The sequence below is a fragment of the Pristis pectinata genome, chromosome 10 (genome assembly GCF_009764475.1).
Source record: "Pristis pectinata isolate sPriPec2 chromosome 10, sPriPec2.1.pri, whole genome shotgun sequence".
In the NCBI taxonomy this organism is placed as follows: Eukaryota; Metazoa; Chordata; class Chondrichthyes; order Rhinopristiformes; family Pristidae; genus Pristis; species Pristis pectinata.
In genome coordinates, this window is record NC_067414.1 from 100,647,312 (window position 1) to 100,666,192 (window position 18,881).

Consider the following 18,881-nt stretch of genomic DNA (forward strand, 5'->3'; position numbering starts at 1 on the left):
ATCCCACTATTTTCCTCTCATTCATGTGCCCAGTCAAGCTGTTCTTAAAAGCCCCCCAGTGAGAATTTGCCTCCACCACCCTATCAGGCAACGCATTCCAGGCATCTGCCACTCTCTGAGTTAAAAACTTATCCCTCACGTCTCTTCTGAACCTACCCCCTCACCTTAAATGCATGCCCACTGGTATTGGATTGCTCAATAATGGGGAAAAAGATATTGCTTGTCCACCCTATCTATGCCCCTCATAATTTTCTACACTTGCAGCAGATCACCCCTCAGCCTCCGCCGCTCCAGAGAAAAGAGCCCAAGTTTGTGCAGCCTCTCCTGATAGCACATGCCCTCTAATCCAGGCAGCATCCTAGTAAACCTCCTCTGCACCCTCGCCTCGACATCCTTCCTATAGTGAGGTGATCAGGATTGCACACAATACTTTAAATGCGGCCTAACCAGAGTTCCATAGAGATGCATCAGAACTTCTTGACTCCTGTACTCAATACCTCGATTAATGAAAGCAAGCATTCCATAAGCCTTCTTAACCACCCTGTCTACCTGTGTAGCCACTTTCAACGAGCCATGGACCTGCACCCCAAGGTCTTTCTGCTCTTCAACACTGTTAAAAGAGTCTTGGCCCTTAACAGTGTACTGCCTCTTGACATTAGTCCTACCAAGGTGCAACACTCATATTTATCCGGGTTAAACTCCATCTGCCATTTCTCTGCCCACATCTGCAGCTGATCTATATCACGCTGTATCCGTCGCCAGTCTTCTACACTATTCATAACTCCACCAATCTTGGTATGGTCTGCAAACTTACTAACCCACCCATTAACATAGTCATCCAGGTCATTTATGTACATCACCTGGATAATGGACAAAGGGAAACGCCAAAGTTTAATGTTATAACGACGGCCAAAACCAGCAGCATTGACTGTCATTATGTTGTGAAAGTACGAGCAACTTTGTTATTAATACCAATGCCACTTTGTGCCGAGATCCCAGGGCTGTGGTGATTTAACCTGCCCCTCAGGATTCAGACAAAGCAGCAGGATTGACGAGAACTTCAGTGGAGATATTTGGTCAGTGTGAAGTATTGTGAAAATGTTGTTTGCACTCAGGAATTCTCAGATTTTAAATGGCATAGCTCAACAAAATCTCCAACCCTAAAAGCTAGTTTAATTCCCTCACATGAATAATGGATGTTCCCACTTTACCATAACCGTGTGGACATTTCAATCTTTATTTAATGCTCTGCTAAACGTTCCCAAAGTTGATGAACTTCCTGATGACACGGCTGCTGAACTTGGTGACATCAGGGCCCCTCCCCTTGAACTGACACAAACCAGTGAGGGTAAAGGACAAGCCCACGCCACACATCAGCAGGACATCCTCACCCTGCTCACACAACCCAGGCCGTTCGGGCACAATTCCCCTGTCGAGTTTTCCCTCCGAAGTGTCACCAGTTACCAGGTGAAGAGTTAGGGGGGAAAACATTTCTAACCACACGACTCACTATGTTGCCTGGAGGACAAACGACACTGGACTGCAGGATGGTGGGTTACAGTTTCTGTGCCCTGGCCCAATGTGGCACCTAGCCTCGCCAACCATGCTGAACCTACAAACTTCTGTCTCCACTAACACTGAACCAAACTGCCCATTATAAAACATTACAGGCAAGTAAAGTGGCAAACCCAGATTCCAAACAAAAACCAGACATTCAAGCACAGTTACTGCTTTGGCAACTTGCACCCTACAGACAAAGTGTGAGCCATGAAAGTTCTGGGCCCTCGTCACAGCAGAACAAGCTGGGTTTTTATATACAAACCTTTTTTTTAATTTCTTGCTTCCTTCCTCCGCCCCATCCACCTCCCCACACGGTCAGTTTCCAGCATTCTACACCTGGACAAGCTGTGCTCAGCCAATGTCACTCTGATCAGCTGTGAGAGTGTTCACTGATCTCTCCCCTGACCCCCTGCAAGCCTGACATTCATTACGTGAAGACACGCTGACCCCCTCCCATAGACTACACATCTCAGTAATTAATCCGTTACGTTATGGCATCAGCCTGCCTGCATCACAAGGTCCTAATGTCTTAGAAACGTACCTGGAAATTACTGGTGATTTGTTGCCATTTACAGCACTCGTTCTTTCCCAAGGCTTTCTGGTGGTCTCTGAAAATAAACATTTCCACAGGATTCAGCAAGCTGTGAAAGGACTTTAACCGAAATAACTTGCAAGTTGTGCTTGTCCAGCGAAAAGGTACCTGCAGCAGGTAAAAGGTAATCAAAGGGAAAAGGAGAGCAAGGTGCAGACTGGGACCGAAGCCGGTAACAGCAATGCAAGACCTTACATTCAGCGGCAGCCCGTAACTCCCTTTGACTACAGCGTCTATGCTACTTGAAAATGCATCAGCTGAGCCACAATCTTGTCGATCGTTGAACTGGAGCAGCTCTCTAGAAGAGCAGCAGAAACTGCAAATCTTTCAAAGGTCTTTCAAGGACATGAATGGTCCAAACTCTGGTTGTGAGAAGCATTGGCCAACTCCTGCAGAGGAACACAGCCAATGATAGCTCAGTTCCTGCTGCATCCAGTCCACTGCCCCAGAGGAAAGCCACAGTCCCTCTTTACTTCAAAAGCAACCTACTGGTTGGAAAGGAATGGGAACCTAAAGGTATGCTTGTGCACACAGAGGAGAACACAGGAATAGTTGGCCACTGAGCTTCTCAAGCCTGCCCTGTACTCATCATCATCGTGACTGAACTGCCCCAGGCCTCATCTCCTCTTCCCCACGGCCGTCAATCCCCCGAACTTCCGTAAACTTATCTCCCTCCCCTTTAAACACTCCAATGACGTCGCCTCCACAGACTTCCACGGTGGAGAATTCCAGCGATTCAACACCCTCTGCTGAGCAGTTTAGTGTTGTTACAAGGTGCTGGGCTGAAAACCAACAGACTCAGGGTGGGGCCTGGGAGGAAGATTGCCCTCGCGTAGATGCAATTCACATCAATAATATGCAAGACGCTGGAGGAAGTCAGCGGGTCAGGCAGCATCCGTGTAGGGAAGTGGACAGCCGACGTTTTAGGTCAAGACCCTTCATCAGGACTGGAAGACTGGGGAGATGGCCTGTATGAAGGGGTGCAGCAAGAGCTGGCAGGTGGAAGGTGGATCGGCCGATGGAGGAGGGGGGAACATGAATCACGCCAGAGCTGGGAGCTGATAGGTGGAAGCGACAACGGGCTGTGGACGGTGGAAGCTGATAGGCTGGGAAGGTGGAGCGTGGGATAAAGGGAGGGAGGTGGGGAGGGGAACCAGTGTAAAAGTGTGAGAGTGATGGGCAGGCGAAGGAGGGGAGAGAAACCAGGTGATGGGGGCTGGGGAACTGGGTAGATCAGGAGAGAGAAAAGGGACAGAGGGTTTCAGAAAAATGTTGTTTACCTTGCACTCAAACCCTCTTGTAAAAGGACCAACATTCTCACACTCATTATCACCTGGTCTCATGTTACACCTCACCCCAGCTTTGCTTTGAAAACTGTAAAGCCTCCACACACACCCCCCCACTCACCCTGAGGGAAGGGTCGCTGAGCCCAGACATTTGACTGGCTGAGTTCCTCCAGCATTTCTGTTTTTGTTTCTGGCCCCAGAATCTGCAGTTCTGTTTTCCAACAGTACATTTCCCTCCCTAATTGCTGCCATTGTACGTCAACTTTTGTGGCTTTCTGCTCAGGGATACCGAGGTCCCTCTGAGCACCCAACACCTTCAACCTCTCATTGCATTAAAGCTAAACACGCTCTACTTTTCCCTCATGGTGGACGACTTCACATTCACCCACACGACATTCTTTCTGTCCAGTCCTCGCCCTGTTGCTCTGCGACCCCACGTTCATTTGGCTACAACCCCCAAAGCCTCTCTGCCCTTCCCCCTTCACAACTCACGGGGCGCCCACCGGAGCTGCTGAGCTTTGGAGGAGTTCACCTGTATGGAGGGTGCGAATGGGATGGGGGCCAGTACTGACGTAGTCACAGACAAGTCTCAAACGAGGGTGGAAGTAGGGAGTCTTGGTGATGAGACAAATGGGAGGGTTGGGGGGGGGGGGGGGGGGGGAAAATCAAGCTCTTCATCCATGTATGATGATCAGTGGTTGAAGACCAGTGGCTCAGAACTCAATTTCTTTTGCAGAGAACCCCATTGGACATTTAAGAACGGTGGCCAAAATGAGCAGAGGGGAAGGACTGCACTTTCACACTGAAACCCACAGCACCAAACAAAACTGCTGTTGAAGGACGGCTCAACCTACCAGGCATACTTGATGCTGACGGACCTTTCATGCTTGCAGATTCTGATTCCTCCTGGTGAAGGTAAACCAAAGGTTAAACACACAAAGGCTGAACAGTTACAGGGCATGACCTTAGAGCAGGCAGGGAAAACACAGAGTGCCTAGGTTGAGTTTTGGAGCCACGAACTCCATGCCCACAGAGTGTCAGTAAGCAGCTACTCCCCAAAGAATACTGCCAAGCCTGGGGGCAGGTCACATACTCATTTAGGCAAGGCTTCTGCTGGAACAGAGACTAGCTTCCTTTTATTCATATTTGGGGATGTGGGCATCTCTGACAAGGCCATCACTGACTGCCCACAAGGTGGTGGGTGGAGAGCTTCTGGAAACACTTCAGTCACCCGGGTGAAGGTTCTCTCACAGTAGATCATTCAACAGCTCCTGGCGAGGGAGCATTGGGTCACATTAAAGCAAGTGATTGGCAGAGACCTACTTACATTCCTCTCATCCTTCGGGTCTGGCTCAGGAACTGAGCCCTTCTCAGCAATCCTTCTCCTGTGGGAAAAGAAGAAACATCAGGCATGTTGCACACAACAAAGGAGAGGTGAAGAGGGAGTAGAAAGGAGGGCAATGGGTGAGGGAAAGGGACGATCTGGGGGAAAGGAGGAAGTGAGAGAGATGGGGCAGTGGGGGAAAGAGAGAGAGAGAGACCAGGGCAACACAGGAGGTGGGGACAGAAGGTGTGGGGAGCACAGCAATGGGAAAATTGTTTAAAACCTGAGGGAATGACAAACTTCAGATGTCTTTTATTGCAAGCTGAAGAGGAACAGCAAACCACACCCTTGTGCTCCAGCTGACAGGTAGCAGCCCTGATAAGGCACCAACCCTCACTGCACAGCTCAAGCCTTGAGCACAACCTCAGTGGCAATGTGGTGTCAGCGGACCCTCACTGACACCGGTCTGGGAACTGACCTGGGCTACGTCAAGCTGGGCTCATCCAGGTGGGAGTTGGGCATGAAACACAGGAGAGGCAGGCCCCCACCCCGAGTGTGCTTTGCATGGGTGTGTTTATCCCAACAACCCCCACACCCTTGACCCTGAAGTGCTTTTGATCTGTTTCATTTTCAATACATTTATCCACTATTAGACTTCCCAAAGCTACAGGAACCAAGTTAAAAAATTTCTTACTGCAGTTCCAAATGTCTGATCTCGTGACGATGCTCCTTTAGATCCAGACTCTCCCACCAGGAGCAGCAGTGGCCAATTTTAAATTGCAGACATTTTAATTAGATTATCCCTCTTTCTTCTCAACTCCAAAATCTATCATCCCATTCTCCTCAGTCCCTGCTCAGTGGGCAGCACCCTCATCTAAGGGGCCAGCCCAAATCAACTGAGCTTCCCTGGAAGGCAAAGCAAACACCTTCCAGGGATGAGGAATCACTGTGCAGTGGACCAGACACAGGCTCAAAGCCCAGTGGAGAATAGGCTTTTCAGCTGGTTTCAGCAATGGGATAAAAAGCACAGAGCAGCTCAGCCTTCTGATCCAGTGGCGCCTGTGATGCAGGCATGTTTTCATACGGTCAGGCCTAGTCATGGTGCCCTTCAACTCCATTTTCATACATCTCAATTAAACAACCCCTCAGTTTCCTTCATTCCAAAGGGAACAGTTGGTCTCTCCTCCTGTCTGAAGTTCTCCAGCTTTGGCATCTTTGCAAATTGGCTCTGCAGCCCCTTGAAAGACACTGATATCCCTCCTGTAGTAAGATCAGCAAAACGTGCAGAGTACTCTAGCCACGGTCCACCTGGGTTACTTTACACAGTTCCAGCATGACCTCTCTGCTGTTGTATTCTATACTTGGTCGATAAAGCCAAGTATCCCATGTACCTCCCAACTAACATTACTTGCAGAGATTTGTAGACAGGTACTTGAGGATCCCTCAGTTCCTCCACACTTCTCAACATCCAACCATTATTGCATATTCCATGATCTTGTCGGCGAGATTACCCCACATTTCACCTTGAACTCCACTGGCACATGGCCTCTGGTGCCGTCTGTGCAGAGTTTGCATGCTCACACTGAACTGATAAGGGAACTGTCCCATGAGGGAACAATTGAGCAGACTGGACCAGATCCCACAGTTCATCAAAATGAGGTCTCATCTCATTGAGGGACATTGGTCCTTCACTGCTTGTCGGATTACATGGTAAATCTGAACCTACTGGTCCAGACCGCCCAGACCCAGGGCTCAGGTGAGAACAGGCCCACCCTCAGCACTGTTGAAGACACCATGGACAGAAGAGAAAGCCATGCCCAGACCAGAAGGCACTGGCTGGCCCCAGATTTCTGTCAGTCTTTGGGAAAGCTTCCAAAAATATCTGACAAGCAGAAACATTCAGAAATTTAAAATGAAATAATTTATAATTATTATTAAGATGTGATTTCCTTCATTCCTACCTCCTCTTTACATCAGAGGGATTTCCATTGAAATGAAAGGACTTGTGGGTCCTATGCCGGGTCTCACGAGTGTGTAGGATCCAGGGCCAGATTTCCCTATGGAAATGCTGGGAATTGTGTTCCATTGTTGGATTCCACATGGAGTCCAGCGGCACAGTGGGCAGGCAGATTCACTGGCTGGAATCAGTCAGTTAACTTGGGACGGTTGTGTTTGGACACTTGCGTGTCGAAGGCCTGAACTTGCTCAAATCTACCAGGCTGAACACTGCCAACTTCCCCACACAACTACTGGCATTTGCCAGCAGGCTTTGGTCCATGAAATTCTGAGGAGTGACAGGGTCAACACTACAGGAATGTTTGGAGAGTCTAAAACCAGGGGCAGAGTGTTGTTTCCCAAGGGCTGTGGATACTGAGTCTATGCAAATATACAGCAGGGTCAGAGGGATGCATGGCCCACTCCTGCAGATTCTTCTGTCCTCAGATACAAGGCAGAGTGAATAGATTTGAGAGAATGAAGGGAAATGGCGAGGTGGATTGAGGGAAATGACCAATGACTGGTTATTGAATGCCAGCACAATGTAAAGGGCCAGGTATTTGTCAGAACTCACCTCCTGGCCAGCAGGGCACTCATTTCTTCCATCAGACCAGTCCCTCCTATAGAAATCGGGGCTCCGTTACCCCGTGAAGACTCAGATTTAGGAGTCGAGGCGGAACCAACGCTGCCCGCAGAACTTGAGGCCTCGTCAGTCTGTGGAACAAACGACATCAGGGGACATCAGCAGCCTTTTGTTACTAACTGTGGTTCCTTTGACCTGCCAAAGTCAATGTACTAGGTTGCGGGAAGGTTCGGTACCTTTCCAGCACCTCAGCAGGGAAGCACGAGACCCAGTGTGCCCACAGTATGGTGCGACAAATAGCAGACTGACACGACCATGGTTATGGTTGTTAATCTATTAGATGGACACCGGGAAGAATTCCCCTTCTCTTCAAAAACCAAGAGCAGGAGGAATGGTGTCTTGGTTTAAATTCTCATCTGACGGGGGCAGCCTCCCCCAGTAGTCTGGGGAGTTAGCCAAATTGTTGCTTGAGGTGGAGTGGGATTTGCAGCAAAACCTTGAGCTTCAGGGTCAGGGAGGTACAAGTGGAGCCCTCAGCCAGTGTCATTGGACGCCCAGTTACACTCTGACAGCACCTCTCTAACTCGCCGGCATCACCCACCACTTCACTTACCCTTCCCACTTTCCTGAGCTTCGCGCCGGCCAATGCAGCTGCCAGTCCAGTCAGTGGGCGATCGTCTTCAGCCGCGGCTGGTGGGAGGCTGGAGGAGGGGAGAGGTGGGGCGGGAGGGGGTGGTGGAACAGGAGGTGCAGCCTGCCCAGGAAGAGGGGGTGGAGGAGGGGGGCCCGCTCCCGGCAGCGGAGGTGCAGGCGGTGGACCCGGTGGCAATGGTGGTCCGGCCGCTGGTGGTGCTGCTGGCTGCAATGGTCCTGGAGGAAGAGGTGGCGCGGGTGGAGGGGCTGGTGGCCCCTGGAAACCTTCATTTGTTGGGCCAATACCTGGGTCAACAAAGTAACCACAAAAACAAATTAAACCCAATGCAATATTACTGTGTCTCTGCGATCTTATAAAGATAAATAACCATCACATCAGTACCTCTGTGCATCTCAATTACTCAGACAAAAATCTGTGCAAGACATCCACTGGTACGTCAGAACTGACAAACCCAAGCTCTCGATACAGATTACATCACAAAGTAAAACCACCCTCAAAGAGAGGGAAGCCCTCTCTTCCTTGGAGAATAAATCAAAGTGCATCCTAACATTAGCCTCAGTCCCATCATCATTTTCCTTCTTGCATTCCTTCCATAAGTCAGAGACTGCTGCATTACTGTCATGTCCTTCACCATGTCTCACCACAGTCAATGAAGAGCTTTGGCAATGTTGCAGAAAACACGGAGCAGCCAGTCTGCGTACTTCCAGTTCCCAGAAACACCAGTGATGCAGAGCAGATAATCAGCTACGGTACCGTTGGTTGAGATACAAATACAAATACTGGCCAGGAGACCTGGGATATCCGGCCTGCTTCAGCCAAGTCCTTCCAACCCCACAATCCTGAAATTGCCTCAACACAATCATTTAAGAAAAATTAGACAACGGGTTTTCTGCCTCTACCATTCGGATGTGCTGATCGCCCTCTGAGAACCTTCCCAAAATCAGCCAGGAACTTAGCCTTTTCAAATTACAATTTCCATAATGTAATCACCATGGGGCTTGAGCTGGATTCCAACCTTGTGTGCACAGTTCCGGGTTTCGCCAATATCGCTGGCTTATGGTTTTAATGCTGAGTCTAAGAATTATGAGCCTTTTGCAGCCTCATCTGTAACACTACACGGTCCTGATGTGCATTCTTCAGACATTAAATTCCATCCGGTCCAGCTGTGCCCGGGTGACAGCCACATCAGGATCCTTAAAAGAGACAGCTTGTGATGTCCCCAAGTGGTTCCCTGAACCGAGAAGCTGCTTGTGTCAGTCCTATATTCTAACTACAGAAGCTCAAACTCATTTCCCTTGATGCCGGAGGTGCCCACAGGAGGTGCTCCATTTGGCCACTTGGATATCAATGACAGGCAAAAAGGCTCTTGGGAAACCAAGTCTTGCCCTACTGATTTAATTAAATGTTTGAGAAAAAGTTACAGGCTGGGAAGTGCACGGTTAGATGGATTTTGAGAGTGCTTTGTCCAAGTACCTCACAATTAGTGGAAGGAGATGCAATTCCCACTTAAGGAAGTGGTATTAATGGCTCTGATCTGCTCGGTAACCCATTACCCATTGTGTCCCATGCCAGTTGGTTTGTCATTTTGACCGATGACTTGTTTGGAGTCAATGACCAACAAGTCTGGGATAACACATTCATACTCAGTTTGTGGTTGAAAAAGATAAATTGGATGGGTAAATGGGCCCAAACTTTAAAAATTGGGGAATTAGCTTTGTATATAGATCTTTAAACTAATTACAGTGGGTGGGGAGGTTAGATGGATGGCAGCTGCAACATGGTTGCAGAAAGAATTAATCAAGAAACAAGAGCTTGTAGTAAAGATATCACAATGGGCATGAGTACTTCAGTCTTCATACAATCTGGAGAAGTTAAATGGGCAGAAATAATAGTGAGGAGTTTATAGAATACATTCTCCCATAAATTTTTATTTTAAAGAAATTTAAAGAACTTGTCAAGATAAGAAAGTTGGTTACAGAATTGCACACATCTTCAGGAGTTATGGAATAGGGGTAGCAAATACTTGACTCAAAAGACAACCAGTTTTCAAAAAAAAACTTTACATGTAACCTCCCTGCAGTCATTAGACACTGTTGTCTGTTAAGAGCACAGGTGCCGGTTCAGTGGGAGGCCACTTGAGAGATTTAGATTGGAAACTGAGAACACTCTCTCTTCTGTTGATTGACACTTGTAAAATGATTTATCAAACAATGCAGCATCCATTTTAAGGCCAATGAAACTAGCCACTGGATGTGGGACATTGTGAACCATTACTGAAGACAGTAGGTAAATGCTCACATTAACTGACTGTCATTGGAAATGTTTCTGACTTGTGGAAAATCAGTTTACATGCAGTTTTCAGGTATGGAACCTGTATGTTACCCAGGGACTGCCTGCACCTAATCATCAACTCCATTACTGCTCATGGAACTATCAATATAGCAAATCCTTCTGAGTGTCTTCTTTCCACCGCCCCAAAAAACAAGAGCCGGTAGTGCCTCTCAAATAAACCACTGCAGTTTCTGTCAGCACGTTTAGTTTCTGGTGCTATCACCTCCCCCCCCACCAGATTTAGAAGTTCTTGCTTTCATTTCAGTGCATCCTTTCCCCTCTGACTGGGGCAAGTTTTTTGCTGAACAAAAATCTGTTCATTACTTCATTGGTTGAACACTCTTATTGGTTTCGATATGCAGCAATACAGCATTACACCATCACACGACACTGTGTACGTGAACAGTGCTCACTCAGAAAACTTATTATTCCAGAAAAAAATGAGACACAATGAGGGCAGTTGTAATTTCAAACTACTCATTGCTTAAACATAGAACACTACAGCACAGTACAGGCCCTTCGGCCCACAATGTTGTGCCGACATTTTATACCGCTTTCAGAAACTGTGCTCTTGCTTTCATTTATATTTTGTTAAATTTAGCAAAAGCGGGGGAAAACCATTCCCTCGGTACAGCTGAGTGAGCAGCATTCATGCCCCAAGTACAATGCACATACTTACGCGCACAACTTAAACTCGGCTCAGAATTAGTTTCAACAATATCAGGCCTTGAAGTAAAATGTACACTTTCCAAACAATGTTTGCACAAGAGTAGGCAAACTGAAATTATATGCCTGTAGTAGTTCATTAAGCATTTAAAAAAAGTCTCAAAAACTGTTGAGTAAAAGGCTTTGTTCATGATGACGTCAATTGTCAAACAATGAACACAAGCTATCGGATCACCTGAGCTGCCCATTGTTGTCCTGATCACAAACAATTAAGTGACAGAGGAAGACAGCAACGGTGCATACTCCCTTTTCAAAAACAATGCTTTCTGTTAATAAGACCTTTGACAGGCACGTGGAGGGAGAGGGAGAGGAATACAGATTATAGTCAATTGACAGCAGAGGGAAAAGGAGGATCGAGTTGTTTAATAGATCACTTTTGGGAGAGGCCAATAACTCCAAACACATTAACCAAAGGCAGTAAATACAAAGGATTTTTAAAATTACTTTTGATCATGCTATACTTGCCCAGTTTTATGTTGACCAATATTTTGGACATGAAGAATTAAACTTGAGATCCATGAAAGAAACCTTCCACACTAGCCCACCAGTTAAAGGTCTAGGTCAAAACTAATCTCTCTGAAGGGTCCGACCTGAAGCATTAATTGTTTTCCTTTCCACTGATGCTGCCTGACTTAGGCACATGGAACATTACAGCACAGTACAGGCCCTTCGGCCCACAAAGTTGTGTCGACATTTTATCCTGCTCCAAGATCTATCTAACCCTTCCCTCCCACATAGCCCTCCATTTTTCAATCATTCACATGTCTACCTAAGAGGCTCTTCAATGTCCCTAATGTATCTTCCCCCACAACCTCCCCTGGCAGTGTGTTCCACACACCCACCACTCTGTGTAAAAAAAACTTAACCCTGACATCCCCCTTATACCTTCCTCCAATCACCTTAAAATTATGCCCCCTCATGTTAGCCATTTTCACCTTGGGAAAACGTCTGACTGCCCACTTGATCTATGCCTCTTATCATCTTGTACACCTCTATCAAGTCACCTCTCATCCTCCCTCGCTCCAAAGAGCTAGAGACTTGCTGTTATTTTTTGATTTTCATTAGGGCAAAACTCTTCTAGCGGTTGTACCTCCATGGATATTGGACAGAATGGCCTTGATACTCTGCATGGAAAATATTTATTTTTCAGGATGTGGAGATCACTAAATTAATGCCTTCCAGAAGATAAAGCTGCCTGTCTTGGAGATGTTCCCATTATGGGGTTGGGTTGGGGAGTTAGACCCAGTGACAATGAAGCAACAGCAACTTTTTGCTTAAGTCAGAATGATGTGCAATGTGGGGGGGGGGGAACCTGAAGGTGGTGATGTTCCAACGTAGCTCCTGCCGCGTTTGTCTTGATGGTAGATGTTGCGGGTTTGAGAATTTCAGAGTTGTTCAGGTGAATAACTGGTGTTCATTTTGTTGATGGAACACACTGCCACCACTGCAAAAGTGATGGTGAGAATTAATATCTGGGGTGGTAGATGGGGTGCTAAACAAGCAGGATCGTTGTCCAGCATGGGCTTCAGCTTCAAGTGGAATCTACCAAGCTCCTGATTTGTGCCCTACAGATGATGGAAAGGCATTGGGGCATCAGGAGACAAGTCACTCACCACAGGATAACCAGCCTCTGGTGCCACAGTGTGTGTGTGTGTGTGTGGTTGATCAACAGTGACCTCCATGATGTTGACGACGTGGGGCTCTATAGCAGCAATACCATTTAAACTCTCTTGTTCATTGCTTGGCACTTAACAGTCCATGCCTGAATGTTGCCACCACCTTGCTGTCCACAGGCATGGACTGCTTCACTTCCCAAACAGTTAGAAATGGATTGAATTGTGCAATCCATTGAATGTTTGGGCCTTGGCCCCGAGCAGCTCCATGCTGAAGTACTGGGGCTGGCAGGATTCACCAGTAACTGTGGGCTCCAACTGTTTGAGTGTGTTCTCTTAAGTGCCCAACAGCTACAGTTTCAGCAGGGATCTTTGAAGTATCACTTGGTCAACTGCTGTGTGGATGTCAAATGGCAACTCATGCTCACTTCATCTCTGCAAACCTGCTCTTTGGTCCACAGTTGGACCCAAGCTGTGAACACAAGGATGAAATGTAGGAGCAGACCACTCAGCCCTCCAGCCTGCCCTACCATTCAATAAGATGGAGGCTGATCTGACTGTAATCTTAACACCACATTTCCTGCCTATCCACAGTAACCTTCCAGCTTCTTGTTTAGCACGAATCCGTATACCCCCCGGGCAGTCTGGTGAAATCCAAACTGGGCATGAGTCAGCAAGTAATTCACAGGTAATTGCTGCTTGGTAACAGTCACTGACACCTCCCACCGCTGTGCTGACAGCTGAAGTAAACTGGCCGAGTACAATTAGCCAAACTGGACCCCCTGGGCAATCTCCCATATTGTTGTGAAGAAGCCAGCGTTACTGTGAACAGCTTGGGTAGAGGCATGGCTGGTGCTGGAGCACAAGTTGTCAGCACTACAGTTTGGTCCCAATACTCTAAACAATTGAATCAACTTTGCAAGGTCATCTTTCATGCATTTCAAATGTTTAATTCAGGAGCGCAGGACACCGCTCTGTGCCGTGGTTATCCAAGTGGTCGTTCTTCACATGGGAGCCAAGTCAGCGATTGCTGCTGGTTTTGCTTGTGTGTCTGCAAGGTATGATTAACTGGAGACTGTGCAGAGGGGTTCAGTGAAAACTGTTGCTGTGAGGAAAGATTGGATAAGGCAGAATTGTTTTATTCGTAACAGAGGTGTGCGAATTAAAACAGGCTGTATAAAATTGTCAGGGGTCTAGAGAGAATTAAAAAAGGACCCATTTCCCTCAGCAGGAGCATTTGACAACTTGGGAACATCGAAGGGTCAGATGGGAAGATGAGGAAAAATATTTTCACACAGAGGCTGGCAAGGATCCAGGTCTCGCTGCCTGAAGGGGTGGTAGAGATCAAAACTAAACCACATTCAAAAGGTATTTAGATGTTTACTTGGAGTGGTTACTGGTCTTGTGTTGGAATAGGAAGGAGAGCTCTTCCCCCCCCCAACTGGCATAGATATAATGGGCCAAATGGCCTCCTGTGTTGTAAATTTTCAGAGAACATTAAAGCACAGTACAGGCCCTTCGGCCCACAATGTTGTGCCAACATTTTATCCTGCTCTAAGGTCTTCCCTCGCACATAGTCCGCCATTTCTCTATCATTCATGTGGCTAGCTAAGAGTCTCTTAAATGTCCCTAACGTTTTCTGTGACCTTCTTTGACTCACTGCCACATGTAGACCTTGCAGCAAACAGGAGCTTCTATAAAAACAGACTATTTGCTGACCCAAGGAACACCACAGATGGATGTCAAACCCGCAGCTTTCACCAAGAATGCTTTCATTTAATACCAAAATAAAACTGAACTGATGCATTTATTTAGCTAACCAGTCAGCACGAACTGCATACTTCATCATAATGTCTAAATGTTAACCCAGCAGTGCACATTCACATAACCAATACCTGGGTTATACTGAAGTAAACGAGTTTTGCTCATCGCCTAGAACTGATAGATGGTAGCAGAGAGAAAGCCTTACCCTGTAGAACTGTAGGTTCAGCCAGCTGAGGGGATGCCTGGGTGTTTGGCTCAGGAGCCGAGGAGTCTCCCAGCCCAGAGAAAGGGTTCTCAGCAGAGGCAGGCAGCTTGGGAGAAGTAGGGGTGATTGCACAAGGAGAAGGGGGTACAGGAGGTTGAGACACCGGAACAATGATGTTGGATGAGACAGGAGTGGAGTGAGATGTTTGTGAGAGGGGCAGATGAGATGGGGGACGGGGAGGGGGAGGTGGCGGGGGTGCAGCCGGGCCAGCACTCGGCCCTGGCTGGAGCGGAACATCCGGTGGGCCATTACTGACAGAAGGTGATGGCGGTTTCTGGATTTGGATGGGAGTTGGAACAGGGAGGACTGGGCGAGGACCTGTGGCCTTGGCAGGTGGGCTACTGATCACCACAGGTGGGGAAGGTGGGAGAGGAGAGAAGTTAGTGGCAGGCCAGACCACCGGCTTGGGGACTGAAGGTAGGGACGGAGGAGCACTGACAGGGGATGGCGGGCCGGGTGTTCTGTGAACAGGACGGGGGACAGTTGCGTAATGAGGCAGGACAGGATGGAAGGCAGAGCCGAGAGAAGTGGCAAAGCGAGACGCTGAGTGGCGCAGAGGTGGGGTGGGTGGGGTGGAGTTTGAGGAGGCGAGGGATGCGTACTCTGAGAGCGAATCGGAGGAGGGAGGAGTGCAGGATGAGACGGGGGCTGCTGACACCGCCTTCGTGTAAGGTGGGGGAGGGATTGATGGGGGCTGACAGCTGCTGTATTCAGGAGGTGGAGTGTTGTATTCGAAAGATGAGGCTGGAAATGAAATGGAAGCAGCACAGAAAGGAGACAAGAGGAAAGAGAGAAGAGAAAAAATACAGCTAACATTGCAGCAGAGTCAGCAGTGATAGGAAACCAAGTTTCAAATGCTGCAGCTTGCCTCAGAGGTCAGTCGAAGTGTCAGAAATATCACTCACTGCGACTTGTAAATACATCAATAGAAAGTGCTGGGCACAGGAACATTAGAACACTGCAGACAAGAATCAAAAACTTCACCGGGGGAAGGGGGCCATTTATGGGTTCCTGGCACTGCTGCTTCCCAGTGTAGTAGGATTGAAAAGGCCCAGTGGTCAACTGGCTTACGTTATTTACTAACAAGCTAGCCCTCTGCTCACATACTCAAAGAGTTGCTCTTTTTGTTTTGGACTGGCCAAAAAGGACACTCGAGTTTAGACTGGATTTAACAATATGCACTTGCAGATAAATAGGTCTGCCAGCAGCCTGCGTGCTGTGCACCTCAGATCAGTTGTTTGACCAATGAGTGGCACCAACACCACAGCTTCAGCAACACAAAGACTTTGATCCTTTGTAAAGGATGCATTCACACCCATTCCCGGCTGTGGCTAGGAAAGCAGTGACCAGCTCCAATGCACTTTTTGGGATGTGGGCATTTATCACCTACCCTTCATTGCCCCTGACCAGTGGTTAACTGGGCAATTTCAGAAGACATTTTAAGATTCATTGATGTGGGTCTGCAGTCACAAACAGGCAAGACCGATGAATTTCCACCCCAAATACCATTAATAAATCAGATTAGACCAGTTGTTTTTGTTTTAACTCCAGATTATTAAGAGAATTTAAATTCCACAACTGCCATGATGGGATCTAACCATGCGACCCAGGGGTGCAGTTGTTAGTGCTGAGGCCTCACAGCTTCAAGGACCATGATTGGTCCTGCCCTTTGATGCTGTTTGTGACCACCTGCTTCCCCCCAAATACTCCGGTTTCCTCCCACATCCCAAAGACACACTTTCTAACAATTGCCTTATTTCAGTTTTCCAGCATCTGCAATTTTTTTTTGATCTTCATTTACTTTTGCTCTTCTGGGTGCTGACACAGACACAGTGGGTGAAATGGCCCCCTGCTGTGCTGTAATATGTCCGCCAGTCTCTGGATTGTTAGCCTAGTCCAGTATCTTAACCACTGCACCATCACTGAAACTTAGTGCAGGAAAGTGGTGCTGAGGCAAAAGATCAGGCGGATCAGCGAACAGCATATATCTGAGTGAGGCCAGCACTGTGACCTCCATGATCAGTACCACTCTGTCAGAGAGGAATGATTTGGATGAAGTGCTCATTTAAGTCTTTATAAATGTCGATTGACCAGAATTTTGTATTTTAGTTTTTAAAATATTTGAACAGTCCCTGACTCTCACGATGTGTGAAGTGATTATTTGCAGCATCTAACATTCCTCATATTTCAAGCAATGAATCCCTCCCACCATCCCCCCCATGGCTGGTCCTGTGAGGCAAACTGCAGGCAAACACACAGAGGCAAATCATCCGCTCATCAATAGATTGAATCAGCATCGCTCAAAATGAAGAGTCAATTTTAACACAGCCACAGTATCCCCTCCAGCGCCCGATTCACAGCTGCTCTGCCTAAATCCTCACACCATGGATTCAAACTGCAGCTTAATTTTTACTGCATTGAATTCCAAGCGGTGTGAGTTTGCTGACAAATTTCAGAAAACAATATTTCTATATCCAGATCACATTGCAAGACTGGGAATTAATATTTTCATGTGTTTTCTGTTTCTATTAAAACCCTTCTCAATTTCCCCTTGTACAAGCCCTACTCCGTAATAGAAAGTATAAAAACATAATGGGATTTGAACCAGCAGGTGTGTGGGATAACCACGGTTTCAGCACCCATAGTTATCTTCTGTTCAATCAGCGGACACTTGGCAATGCACATGGGGGACAGCATTAAGATTCAGTGGAAGTTATCACATATCAAGTAACAACTTAACACAGTTTTATCAAAATCTCTATTTCAGCTTGTATGAACTGAAAGCCACATCACCAGGATTTGGGGGGGGGGGGGGGGGGGTTGGTGGCGGCTACCCAATTTTATAAGTTTTAAACATCAATACAGCTGGCGTAAAGATGAGAATCAAACCACTGTGGCAAAAATTAAAGAGCAAAGCTGCACCTATGAGAATATAACAGGCCCAGAACAAGGTGCTTCAAATCCAGATTAACCCAGTTTTGCTGCGGAAACACCAGCTGGGTTTTGCATGAGGAATGTGAAGAGGCCATTGGTGCTTGCCATGAGAATCAAACACTAGCTTCTGCTGACCACGTGGACCCAGTGAAATATAGAAATCGCACACCTGATGCTGATGCATTCAGGTGCTGCTGAATTTTTGGCAGCACAAGTCGTAGTTACCAGCAAATGCCTCTCTCACTCCGTTTCTACACAAGTTTGCACATGTAGAACTCATTCCTTCAGAATCTGATTTGTTGGAGATTTAGAAAATCGCTTTTTTCTGACTCTCACACAATCTCATTCTTTCCTGGGTTGCTGTGCCTACTGTATGTGATTGTACAATTAATTTGATGTTATGTATATTGCTTGGCTTGGACCCTGCCTACTACCTCAGTGGTGATGCATCAGTCCGATTGCCTGAATAGCCTCATGAGGCTTGACCTGCTCATACACCCCACAAATCCCCTGCCAAGGTCACCGTGCTGGAAACATCAGAGCCTGTTGCTCCACAGTTTGTGAAAAGTTATGGCTGCTACCAGCTTTGCCATTCACTGCAAGGGTCAAGTACAATGCATTCCGCCAGTCCCAAACTCAGGCACACAGGCCAGCCCTTTATGCCAAAGTTTCACGCTCTTATTTTCAAAAGTTTGAATAATGACCTGGATGAGCCAGGAGAGAAGACATGCTGAGGAGCACAATGAAGGGATACTGTAGCTTTAAACAATCACGTTGGTGCAATGTACAGATCTCAGATTTACTTCTCCTCGGCACTGACCTGCAGACGACATCCGTCGCTCCATCTCCCACTCGAGCTGCTCTCTCTCAAGCTGTTCTTGTCGTTCCCTTTGTCGTTCGAGCTCCAGGTCCTCTTGTTCTTGCCTTTCGCGCTCCTGTCTTTCTTGCTCCATGCGCTCCTGTTTCTCTCTCTCCTGCTTCTCACGTTCCATCTGTTCCTGTTCTAGTCGTTCCCTCTCCAATCGTTCACGTTCCATCCGCTCACGCTCCAGCCGTTCTCGCTCCAGCTCCTTCTGCCGTTGCTGCTCCTGCAGTTGCCTGGAACACAAGACACTCTGACGGTTTAGTCAAGACGGAGCTACACGCCACATAGTGACACATCTTTCAACACTAACCATTTTACTTTGTGGTTACTTTGTTCTTTTAACAAAAGAAAACAAGGCATTCTTTACACAAACAACAAACAATTTGTT

General features: G+C 47.4%; 1 protein-coding gene across 3 annotated transcripts in view; it reads right to left on the reverse strand.

Moving 5' to 3' along the window:
- The window catches only part of enah (ENAH actin regulator), a 213,191-nt gene that overhangs the window by 17,611 nt on the left and 176,699 nt on the right, over positions 1–18,881 (reverse strand). For all 3 annotated transcript variants that reach the window (XM_052024956.1, XM_052024957.1, XM_052024955.1), the window contains 6 exons: positions 18,449–18,726; positions 7,954–8,279; positions 7,332–7,471; positions 4,766–4,823; positions 4,293–4,344; positions 2,102–2,168 (listed from right to left, as the gene is read on the reverse strand). In XM_052024956.1, the coding sequence (XP_051880916.1) occupies positions 2,102–2,168; positions 4,293–4,344; positions 4,766–4,823; positions 7,332–7,471; positions 7,954–8,279; positions 18,449–18,726 (921 nt within the window). The remainder of the gene's footprint in view (positions 1–2,101; positions 2,169–4,292; positions 4,345–4,765; positions 4,824–7,331; positions 7,472–7,953; positions 8,280–18,448; positions 18,727–18,881) is intronic.